Genomic DNA, 13,019 nt, shown 5'->3' on the forward strand with positions numbered 1-13,019 from the left:
CGGGGTTAGTTGTCACACAGTGTTACAATTAAGCCTCAGGTATACAATGATAATGAAATAAATACTATTCATCAAAAATGATAACTGTTAAAGGACAAGTTCGGTATTTTACACTTAAAGCCCTGTTTTCAGATTGTTTATGATGAAATAGAACGGTTTTGACTGAAATTTCGACATATGATGCTGGCTCGAGAATTTTCGGGTGTTTCTTGTATCACCTCCCACCTCTAGAATGGCTTTACAGGTGGACAGGAACAATCCTTCCTAAAATGCATTAAACTTTCATTTACAAAGACGTGAAACTCACCGAGTGGTCAGGGGTGTTCACTGATATGATCACACAAAAATTGCTGCAAAAGACGCATTCCAACAGGTTTTATCGTAGTTTTTGTCCAACTCCATTGACTTGTATTAGATGTGCTGTGAGGTACGGTATTACTCCGCGCCGGGAACCTTGTTTCTATTCTTGCAATTGGCAAAGGCGCATTATCGCCAACCAACTGGGCTGGAGTGTCTATTATTCAAGCTCTCAATGGAAGAATATACAGGTGTGAGGCGTTTGGAAAAATAGGTCCACAAGTTTACAACGAATGGTAAAACACCTGTTGGAAAGCATCTTTTGCAGCGATTTTTGTGTGAGTGAGCATATCAATGAACACCCCTGACCACTCGGTGAGTTTCACGTCTTTGTAAACGAAAGTTTAATGCATTTTAGGAAGGATTGTACCAGTGCACCTATAAAGCCATTATAGAGGTGGGAGGTGAAACAACAAACACCCAAAAAAACTCGGGGCAGCCGCATATGTCGAAATTTCAGTCAAAACCGTTCTATTTCATCATAAACAATCTGAAAACAGGGCTTTAAGTGTAAAATCCCGAACTTGTCCTTTAATACAATATCAAGGGAAATAATTCACAATTATTTGTCTGAATTGTGCAGCCCTTCAAAAAAATCTATTTATATGCATTGATGCATAATACAGGATGGATAGATGAATGTCCACAATATCCACCTTTAGTATATAGACAGAATTTAATTGAATTATTTGTGTTTAAACCAAATTTTCTAGCAGGTGTTACAACAAACCCTCTGCTTGTTACAATTAACCCCTATGGGGTAAGTTGTAACATTTGTCACTTTCGGTACCACAGACAAGTTTAAGTGTTCATTTGTAGCAGATATGTGTGTGTTGATTGTGTAAAAATGATTAATCTAACTTAAATATTTTTTGAATGATAGAGCCAAAGTCAAAAAGGTTGTGCCCCGCTCTACCCTACTGAATTAAATAAAGAACTTGCTTTTTTTAATAACAAAAAAAGCAAGGCCTTTCCCAGTCAACTTCAGCTTGAGTTTTCACAGACAGTGTCATGTGCAGTATAAAAGCATTACTTATAATGACAACTGTAAAAAACAAACAATCTGGCAGCTTTTCAACTCTAATGACAAGTGATAGTAAAGTTTTCCCCAAATGCACCAATCAGTTAGCAGGTATGATATTTTATTACGTGTTTTTTGTTTAGTGCCAGGGTCCTCAACCTTTTTGTTAGCAAGGGCTACCAAAAAGGATAAAACAATCAAATAAAACAATCTGGAGGCTACTTTTTTAATATAGTCTATTCAAAACTTTTACATGTTGATTTTATTTAATTTTATGATATGTTTTATCATTGTTTCAAATATGCAATAAATAAATATTAAAATTGAGGCTCTGTGCGGGCACCATGTTGGAGACCACTGTATCATGAATACATAGTATAGACATCCTACTCATACAACAGACTTTAATATATGCATATGAAAAATATCCGAGCAAACAGAAAAAAAAAGAAGTAGAATGTTTAGTCAGAAAGAAAATGTGCACTAGATGATCGTTTCAGACTGATGTATTTAATAATGAACTATCTTAACGCAGTAAATGACCTAGAAGTCTCGATCATTTGTGAATTCACAGCTCTGAAGGACGCAGCATGTCTCACCGACACCTGCCTCCAGCCTCCATTTGTGGTGCTCTCAAATGCCTGACGCTTTCGTCATGTTTCACCAACACCGTGTCTAGACATCCTGGAACATCTTTTAAAAGTGCCTTTCCACCCCCTCAGGTGTCCTGCTTTCTTTCTCTGTCTTAGTCTCTTCTCTTCTCTTTCAGAGATGCTACTTACTGACTGTCGCTCCCTTGAGCAAGCTGTTAAGTGCAGTTTTGAAAAAACTCACAAAAAGCCCATTTACTTCGAGCTGGGATACAGTGTTACAGTGCTGTTTAGTTGCGACACTGCACCGCTGCTGAATCTCATGCTGCAGCGCCACGGTTAACACGCATGCTGTTTTGCTGCATTTTTTTGGCTGTGTATTTGTATAGTTAAAAATACACAATAGATGCTATTTAAACCCACATAGTAATTGTTTAGCAAGTTGTTGTACTAATTGTGGGGTTTGGAAAAAAACTAAATCCTCCAAACACTGTACCTTAAGCTCAAGTGGGAGTATTGTATAAGCGACGCAAAGCTCATTGGTTTGATCCAGAGAACACACATACTGATAAAATGTGTTACATGCACTGTAAGTTGCTTTGGACAACAGCTTCATAAATGTACACTGTTGGTCATCCTATTGGAATAGTTCACCCCAAAAATCGGCATAATTTCCTCACCCTCATGTTGTTCTAAACCTTAACACAAATTATTTTGATACATGATGGTAAGTGCAGATACCCATTGAATTAGTAGTATTTGTTTTTCCTACTATGGAAGTCAGTGAGTATCATAAACTGTGTGGTTACCATTAAATTACAAGCAATGAGAAATAAAACAAGATGCTAAATACTATCATGATACCCAGACCCAATGTTTCATTGATGGATGTGGAGAGAGTCAGAGAGGAAAGTGAGGCTGTTACAGGGGCTCTGAATGCAGGAATTATTCTTCATCGTCTCACCCTGTCACCGCACATTACACTCAAAACCCTTGGCGGGACTGAAAAGAGTGACCGTGAATGAATGGGTGACCGCTGAGGGCAGGAAATAATGATTGTGTTCCTATTTTCACACTTCACTCCCCTGCTGGTCACTGCCCTATGCAGCCATGAACTAATGCCATCTTGCTTTCAACTGTCTTACCTAGTCTCTTCACTGCCTTTTATAACCACAGCATGACTGAACCAAACATGAGACAAAGTAATCATGTAACACTGTTCCTTCCAAATAGTATAAATGTGGAGAACATTGCTCAGCAAATGGCACGATCCCAGTGCCAAAGATACGCTGGCCGAACTATAAGCCGGCTTGAATCTTCACCTTGTGATTGAAGGTCTTTCTGTCCTGAATATATAAGATGTAGATGTAATGGCAGCATCCAAATTTATATCACTATTTACCACAAAGCAATCTGTACTTTTATTAAGCCTGTCATAGCATTACACACAGCATGTAGTCCAATATATAAATCACAACAATGTCTGCTTCGTTCTTTCTGCCCACAAGTGACACCATGTGTGCGCACGCTTATTATTGTTTAAAAGATAAAGACGTGTGAATGTGATTTTGCACATACAAAGCAAAACTTAACACATTCATATAATACAGACACTGTAAAGCAGCTAAACAGCCATGCACTATTAATGCACTGTAAGGGGCCAATCACAAACGCTTGGAAAACGCATAGTGCGTCGCACTGCCTTTTTTGGTCACTTTAAAACAGTCCGGTTGTTCCAAGCAACTGTAAACCTGGTCACCAAAACAAAAGGCCAGCCTCTCACCTCATTCCATTGGACAATCAAAAAATGCGAATGACGTCGGGCGCTTTTCCGCTATGAGTGCTCCTTCAAAAATGCGTTGTGCGGCACTCGGCACAAACAGCACGCATAGCGCTCACTCCGCATGGAAAATCATTCAAAAAAGGAGCCTGCAACTGCCATAAACGCTTTTAGTGTGACCTTCGTCGCTTAGGAAGAAGCATCCGCCAAATGCATAAATGTAAATGTAAACACTTCTACAGTACCAATGAAAGGTGCATGCTAATGCCAAAGTCTTTCAGCATAACTTCACAGTCCAGCACGCTCCCTTGAACTCCACTGAGGCACTGAGGAGATTGAGCAGACCAAGATTAGCACTGGGTTTGTTTGCGTAATCCATCGTCCGTGTGCCGAGTTTAGGTGGCGGATGATTGATTAGCGGCCTGCTAAGTCCTTTGCATTGCGGGTGGCTGGACCGCTGTGCTTTCAGCTGTGCCTTGTTGCTCTAGCGATGGCTATCTCTTGCCATTAAAACGAGCCGTGACATCAAGGCACGAAACGCTCTCGCTGATAATAGCCTGTGATTTGGCCAATGAATACTCGCAACTCGGTCCAAATTAAACAGCGAATATTACTGTCATTAACCAGGTAAGCAAACATTGAGGGTTTTTGCAAAGCCAGAAGCAGTAAGTGAGCAATGAGAGGTAGCTGGTGGGACTCGGCGTGTGTTAGCATTAGTATAGGCATTGAGATCTTTCGAAGGGTCGTGACAATTTTCCAGCAAGTTGGACACAGTGCAGTGACTCTCAAAACATCAACTCTGTCAGTCAGCAGGGAAAGCTTGTTCTCACCAGCTGATTAAATCAATAGATCTCTTTCAGACGCAAAATACAAGAGGTATTAATTAAACTTAAATTGGCGGTTTCTTTGTATCCTTAAGATAAAATCTCATTGGACCACATCCAAACACTACTCAATGGAAGCTTGGTCAAGTCCAACAAAGCCATGCAGTGATAACCAACTCCTGGTCAAATAAAAATGAACTTAATCATAAAGGCACTTTTATAAACCGTTCCACAATTATAACAAGCTACGTTGCTTAGGCTAGAATACGAGTGATGAATGTTTTAATGACTTCGGGGAGTTTGAAAAACAAACATCCTGCTTCACAACTTAGCAGAGCCAATCGAGAGGAAGACAGATTTTTGGCGCCCTGTAGTGTCTAGCCATCGAGAAGTATGTTCAGAGACACAGAGGAGTGTTACTGGCGGACATAAGTGCATTGTTCCTAGTTTCGTGACAAAAGCTCTAATCATCGCAAATTCGGCCGGTCACGCTCAGTGGTGGCCACAGCGTGCGTGTGTGTAGGTTTATATTGGGGAAAACTAAGTTTGCGTGCATGCGTTCTTTCACCAGCATCCAAGCATGACTGTTTGAGGGGCAACTATGTGTAGAGTTGCTTTGGTTTGTGTGTGCGTATTTGTGGTCATTAGTGGCTGCATATGTGTCCACTTGAGAAACTTTGTTTGTATTGGAGTGGGTGCACGAATGTGTGTTCGACATGCCGTATGCATTTGTGTTTCACTGACAGTAAAGATCTACCCCGAGGGTCGAACTGAATACTCAGGGATGTCTGGAGAGTGAGAAAAAAAGAAAAAGAGAGGGCACTTGAGAGTTGTCACTAACATCTTCCTCACAATGAAGCTATTGTGGGGTATCCGGTGCAGGCTCTTCATCAAGTGCACAAAACCCCATCGGCCTTAATGATTTTATATGAACATGTACATTAAATAGAGGAGCCATATAGACAGGACAGCTCTTAACTTTCACACTGCCATTCGCCTTTACCTTTCGGCACTGCAATTCTGCTAATCTAATCGACCACACAAAACAAACACAGATGCACAGAAATGTTCTTTCTTAAAGAACTGCTCAGTACTGAGAGCTATTCGTATGCGTTGTACGAGTATATCTAGGCAGGCAGGATTTGAGCACGTGCTCTTGTGCCCTCTCAGCGCTGTAGGCTTAAGAGGGAAACAGATATAAATGTGTTTTTTGGGGCGGCTGCAGTAATGAGAAATGACAGACACATAATCCCTGCGTGCAACCTCAATAAACACTGGAGGCAGTGGTGTGGGGTGGGCCATGGTGGATGACAGGGTTGAGCCCTGTCCTCTTCCACTCGCTTAAATGCAATTTACATTGGGTTAGCACCAATGAGAAAAATCCAATTTGCAACATTATGCTGCTGGCAAAATCTAATTTTAAGATGACTGCATTTAAAAAGAGTTTCATGTTATGTTATGAGCCCTGCGTTATGACTTTTCATTGCTGAGAGTCTCTAAGAGTGCCACCCAGTTCCAAATTGCATTTTTTGGCAATCATGGTCAGCCATGCCATGTACAGTAGATGACTGGCAAGAAATCAGGTGTGTGGAGTGAGGGAAAGAGATTGAACGAAAGATGGAGAAGTAGTTAGCAACTGATAAAAAAGAAGAAGAGTCTAAGTTGTCCCCTGACACTAGAATCTTCTTGTGAAGAAGTGACTGTGCGTGAGGAGACACTAAGTGCTGAACCATCTGCTTTAGCCCTTCAAAGAGTCTCTTGACTGAACCTGCCTTATTAAATGGGGCGTCCCACATCTACAAAGAAATCTGTTCAGGTATTACATACACAGATGCACTGGCTCACCCATAATTCTCAGACACGATCCCACACTGCTTTACAAGCGAACAGATTAATTGCACACCAGCTGTAGTGTCAGATTCAGACAGTAAATGTTGAAAATTCTCTGGAGATCCCCAAGGTCAAGGTTTAGGGATAGGTTGCTGGATGACTCCAGATAAACACTGTGTATTTTTTGTGTTGCATATGAGCCTTGAAGATTCATAGTCATATGACAAATAAAGAGAATCTTTTGGATAAATATACTCCATTCATCATTTCCAGCCATTGCTCTTTACGAGCAACCTAAACAAGAATGGCTTAATCTCTTATAGTTTAGGAGTGATTCTTAACTGCAGCCGTGAAGTCTGGGTGAAAACGACACAGACTGACGTTACTGATGGCTGGTGCTCATCCCAGGCTCCAGAACAGTGTCCCCAGCCACCACGTTGCTTATTTAGAGGCTCTCGCGACAATCCATTTTTCGTCTGTTCCCTTGGTTTCCTGCTTCAGGAGAGGCTTAACGTTATGTTCATCCGCCAGCCCGTAGGGCCAAAAGTTGAGTGTAATGTGATCAGTAATGAATTTTGTGTTACATTAGGCTGTATAAATGGACGGACAAGCGCAGACTACAAGTGTCCGGGAGTCGGGCTTAATCTAATGATGCAAAAATAGAGACAGAACCAATTATGGAGAGGGCCAACTCGGTGCTGCTGCAGGGACTGCAAATGAATAGGTACAAATCAAATTAGTGCCTAATAGACGCGCTACGAGAGAGGGGCAGTCGATGCTAAATGCATTAGGGCCTTGTGACCTCGCTGCTCCAAGCGGCGGCGTCCAGGATCCAACCTCCATCTTCTCCTGATATCAAAGAAACTCTTGTTTGGAGGCGGGGAAGGGACAGAGAGCACCAGCTTCCTAAATGAGTTAAACATTTGGATTGTCAGGAGTGGCAATTTCCCCCTCATTCGGTTCGGGCTTTGCTTCGTTGCGAATGACCTCATTTGTTATCGTAAAACCTTTGAAATGTGCATTTTCAAAAACGATCAGTACGACAAATCACGAAAATACATCAGGATGCTGTCGCTAAAATGAATTCTTATCTTTGCGTAATTCAAAGAAACGGACGTTCAGCGTGCACGTTCTTCAGTAACTGATTCCTTTAGTCACTGGAGGTATTAGCGAGAGTCAAAAATCGAACAAAATACGGTTTACCACTTAAACCCCTGACAGAGCTAGTTTGATTTTGAACTTGGCTGATGGTCCATGTTGGCAGATCTTAAACAAAAAAGAGAGCATTTACCAAGCAGAGTTATATATTATTATACCACGGGTCTGTTGAATGCTGTATTCTGATTGGCTGAGAAATGTTCCGTGGGTATGCATTTATTTCTGATAACCGCACACCTAACTTGTCAAATGTCCTAAATATAGGCACCAGAGCAATGTTTGTGGTAACCATGGTATAAGAGGAATAATTGACTCTGGTCCTTTGAATTATTTGAAAATAATGCACACCCGCGGTGTAACTTCGCTTTGCATCATGCCGCATTGCACCTTGGGTGTGCATTATTTTAATATAATTTAATGGCCTGTCGTCAATTATTCCTTACTTAAATATTCATTAGCAGCGCGCATAATTTCAAACAAACCAAATACCATATTTTCCGGTCCTACGACTTATAGTCAGGTGTGACTATAATAATATCAGTATAACCATTACAGATTAAATGTCTGTTTTCCGGCTAGGATTTTGTGAAATATTTTTTTAATAAATGTGACGTATAGTCCACTGTTTTTTCGTCTTCATTGCGCATTTTTGATAGATGCGACTCATACTCCGGAGCGACTTATAGTCCAAACAATACGGTAATCCACAACATATTATTAGAATGAATTGCGCACCATCTTTCAGTTTTCCGTAAAACAAACGCTTCTTTTAATGAGGTAAGCGTTCCCGGTCCATATCATAAAGTGAGTGTGAGTGTAGACCTTTGGGGGGCTTACCCGGGTATCGAATCCAGTTAAGTATAACGTGCGCCCTTATTTGACCTTCACAGCCTGCATGTGTAAAACACTGTTAGTGTGTATTGTATGTGCTCACCTGTCCCAGAGCTCACGATGTCTCTGCTTGGCGACTCTGACATGGCGTCTGCAAGCCTCTCCTTCAGCCCCTCTTCAGTGACTTCCACAGAGGACATGTGACGTAGCCCGAAACTCTCAGGCCAGCTGCCGCACACCTCCAGCAGGGTGACACTGCGGTCAAATGTGCCTGCAGAGAGAAAAACACAACAAGTTCACTCACATTGCATCATTGCTCATTATGATTTCACTGTTTCTCTCCCAATTGCAGGTCTCATGAATGTCCATTTTGGCAAGTTAGTTTACTTGGCAGTAATATTGGGTGTGTCTAGGCCCTGTACAGCTACCTACTTACTTACTTGGCAGATGCATTTATCTAAAGCGGTATCTAGTTTAATGCAAGATATACATTTTATTAGTAGTGCATGTGACCTTTTGCATTGCTCTACAATGCGTTGCACTACCAGTTGCTCTACTGTAGGTTTTTTGGCAAACATACAACTCTATTTGAATGGGAAAAGCCATAACTGCTTGTTTTGCTATATTGTGCTTTCACGTATTTATTTTTTAAGCTTAGGTCTTACTCAGTAAGAACATACAATCTCTGTCTATGGTTATGCGGGTTTATATAGCAGAAACTCAGAGGTCATAACAGCTATCTGTATTTTATCTGGCACACATAGCAGCCCGAGACCCCATCCGACTCCCCCTTCTTCCTCTGACAGGGATAGCAAAGAGGAAATGAGTGACCCTTGAAAAACACCACAGTGGGCCAATATGACTTCAAACGAAAACACTGGGCCGTTTTCTATTTTTTCCTCTCTTAACGCCAGTAAGCGCCCAGGCTAATAAAAGAGATATTGCAAAGGAGGGGGGTGTTCGAGGAAAAGAAAGGAAACAAATGGAACTCTTGTGATGCCGCATCAGATGTGTGAGACCAGGGTGTTTTTCTATTGCAGATACCTGCTACATGAAATACATCTGCTTTATCAGAATGGCCTGTAGGGAGACTCTTTGATCTACAGGCCAGCGCCTATCTGCCCTCGTCTCGGGCTCCTCTGCAAACCTTCAGCCACACTCGAAGCCTCTGACAGCCGCTAATGCGCGGGCGAGAGAGGAGCGCGGGCGGCCGGTGGTGCTACACTGATAGGGAAGCAAGGGGCCTGCTGTTATCTGCTGTAAAACACCAGCCCGGCCAGACTCACAGACAGCAGATAACTTCATACCACTTCATAAAAAGCTGTTTGTCCTGTGTCTGCCATTGACTCCTCAAAGCGCTGCGATCGCCGGAGTCAACAGACCCGCCGCCATCAAAGCAACATCTATCGCTGCCCACCATAACAACAAACACTACAGGACATATCAAAAGGGGACAAAGCTATCCGAGCTTAAAGCAGTGGTGTAGCAAACATTAAAACCGGGCAAGTAAAAAAAAATATTTGGAGGATGAGGATATTGAGACTTATAGGTGTATGCATTTAGAAGATGCTTTTATCAAAAATGATTTACAGTGTTTACATTTTATTAGTATGTGTGTTCATTAAAATTGAACCTACAACGTATTGTGCAGCAAACACAATGCTCTACCACTGCAAATGGTATAAATATAAATAAATAAAATATGCATGCCAAGTGCACTTAGTGCATATGAATGTGTTTTTGTGTATGGGCATCATGGCAGTACTTATGCAGGGTTTAATCTGGGAATATGCTTGTGTTTATAGAAAACAGTTGAATGAGTGATGTAACTATGATACATAACAAAACACAACAATAATCATTTAATGATTTAACTTTATTCCTGATGCTAATCTTACTCCTTACTCATGCAATATTGCTTTTCTCTTTTACAAACAAAAACAAAACATCATCTGAGTGGAGCAAAGTGCATGCTAAAAGGTTTTCATTCAACATTAAATACAAGAGATCAGGGTCAGGGTCATAGCCTTTGAAAGTCACAAGGGCACTTTTAAATAGGTTTGAGAGGCTGTTACTCAGCTGGACTGCTCATGCTGGGTGCATTACTGTGAGTCGGGGCAAAAGACGGAGATAAAGGCACAAAGGATGTGAGGTCAGAAGTTCATCTTCTCCAATAGGAAAGATCTCTTCATCGGACTGGCTGACAGCTGCCACAGCCCACATTCCACATTATTCACACCCATCAGAGCTCAGACACACCCAATTTTAATAAAATAACGCCTGCCGTCCATTCTGAATGGTCACACATAGACACAAACGTCTTGAGCGGACCCACGTGATTCCTCTCGCTGGCCCCTTTAATTCTTCATTTGGGAATCTTGTCTGAGCTACTGATATATGAGGACACAGTGTTAACATTTAACAGGGAAGGGAGAAAACGCTGTTTTTCATCATCATAAAACCCACGCGGATTAGTGCTCAGATGTTGGCAAATGCAAGGCTACTTATCTCACACCATTGAGATTTTCTTTATTTAATTCAGAAAGCATTCACCTTTACAGCCTCGGGTTACGGCGGGCTTACTGAGGCATGCGAGGGACAGACATTATCCTGTTTCTGGGCTACGGGGGAACCGTAAACACCTACATCAACATCACCATCAGGCAGAGGTGGGACTAATTCAATTAGGTTTTATAAGGGGCCATAAGTAAAATTCAGCTAGCAAGCAATTATCCCCAGTAATGTGTGTTAGACTTGCGTAATGCTGGTCACTTGTATGTGAAAACAAACAGTCTACTTGTGGAAAATGGGTAGGGTGTAAATCACATGTTGTCATTTGTCCAAAAAGGCATCTGCTCTATCTACCTATGCCTACAAGACCTCCATGATATGTGGCTTTCAGACCTTTAAATTAGACAAAGCTTGGTCTAGGGCCGGTAGTTAGCCGAGTAAACTTTATTATCAGCTGATTATGGCCGCGCTTGAGTGAGTGTCCTCTTTGAAGAGATCAAGCCATCCAACTCTCCAGATAAGAGCGACAGTGGGCACTCAGGCCGGCTTTATTTCCTTGCCCTCCAGCTCTTTGGTGTGCACCCTGCTTTCACTGGCTTTCAATCAGTGCTCACTTTAAAGTGCTGCCAGTATACAGACACACACACAGCATCAACCGCTCCTGACAGAGCTGCAGACAAGCACAACGCAGCCCGTGCGATACGAACCCAAGAGCTGCCGGAAGCGTTTAGCGGAGGCGTGTGAATGTTAATGTAAGCTCTGAGGATTAGCAGTCAGATACATGGCCATAAGAAAGCCTTTTCCTCCACCTCCAAGGGCCCTTCCTCATTACATTACACGTTCTTTTAAATCATTTACTCTCCCCTCTTTAGCTGTGAAAAGTAATCCCATCAATGCCTTTGCCGGGCTTTTGCTCTCTCTTTCACACAATGGATTCCCGACTTGCACAGCCGCATCTCCCTCTCTTTCTCTTCCCTGCTGTAAAAGGCACGTCTGAAAACATAAGACAACACAACACCCTTTGACAATAAGCCTTAAACCTTTAATAGCAAAGAGTGCTGTGCAGATCTGAAGCATCGTGTGTGGCGGTCTTCTTAAACTGTCAGTGTGAAAGTGTATTCAGAGATATTGCGTTTCTTGTGCATAAAATGCCTCTCCAGTTTTTTCCATTCATGCTATGGGTGTGAATCAGTTTGAGGGATCAAAAATGAAGGTTAAATCCGTGATAATGCCACTAATAGAGATGATAAACCTGTTGTCTCCTGTGGAACACAAAAGGGTTGTGAAAAATCATGGATCAGAATGATGGCTGCCTCTTTTAAGCTTGCCTGTGCTTCCAAACACCCAAACACTTAATGGAGGTCTATGTCTTTTTAATTCTTTCATATGCACTGCCTTTTGTATAAGTCATTTAATAATATATAGAGAAGAAGGCTTCTGACTTTGCAAATAATGCTGAATAAACACCTAGGGCTAAAACACACAAATTAGATTTACATTTATGCATTCGGGAGACACTTTTATCCAAAGTGACTTACAGTGCATTCAATTACTACTTGATTCTTTGTGTGTTCCCTGGGAATCAAACCCAAAACCTTTTGAACTGTTAAAGCTGAGCCTTAGCATTAAGCTTGGAGTATAGTATGTGTTTTTACGTGAACGTACATGCACGGTCAAATGTACAGCCTCGCAAAGCATATTTGCCTCGTACGTGTTCAGAGACGTACAACGCATGCACGATCGACATGTACAAAGTATGTACAGTTTAGGGGTTGGCGATAAAACAGTATGAAAGTGATTATTGGAATTGTGTTACTCCATGATATGGATTTTGCAATACCGTTTATACCGCATTTATCAGGGTTCCAACGGCATCTAAAAAAGCCTAAAGAAAGTTTAAGGCCTTAAAAAGTCTTAAAAGTGCCCAGATTTACATCCTAGAAGGTCTTAAATTTAATTTGCACAAATATTAAAATTCTTACCTCCATTTATTCACGAAAAGCGTTTTAGGCAGAAAAAAATAAAACACTGTAGAACTAAATCAGTGGGCCTCTAAAAATCTAAACATAAAAAAACTCCAATTGCACTTCGCAATCCAGTTTTTAATCATTATTTTA

The 13,019-nt window shown here is 41.5% G+C and overlaps 1 protein-coding gene across 2 annotated transcripts in view; it reads right to left on the reverse strand.

Moving 5' to 3' along the window:
• The window catches only part of bcas3 (BCAS3 microtubule associated cell migration factor), a 260,836-nt gene that overhangs the window by 11,756 nt on the left and 236,061 nt on the right, over window positions 1-13,019 (reverse strand). For both annotated transcript variants that reach the window (XM_065281017.2, XM_065281016.2), the window contains one exon: window positions 8,495-8,662. In XM_065281017.2, the coding sequence (XP_065137089.1) occupies window positions 8,495-8,662 (168 nt within the window). The remainder of the gene's footprint in view (window positions 1-8,494; window positions 8,663-13,019) is intronic.

Source organism: Paramisgurnus dabryanus, chromosome 8, assembly GCF_030506205.2.
Source record: "Paramisgurnus dabryanus chromosome 8, PD_genome_1.1, whole genome shotgun sequence".
NCBI lineage: Eukaryota > Metazoa > Chordata > Actinopteri > Cypriniformes > Cobitidae > Paramisgurnus > Paramisgurnus dabryanus.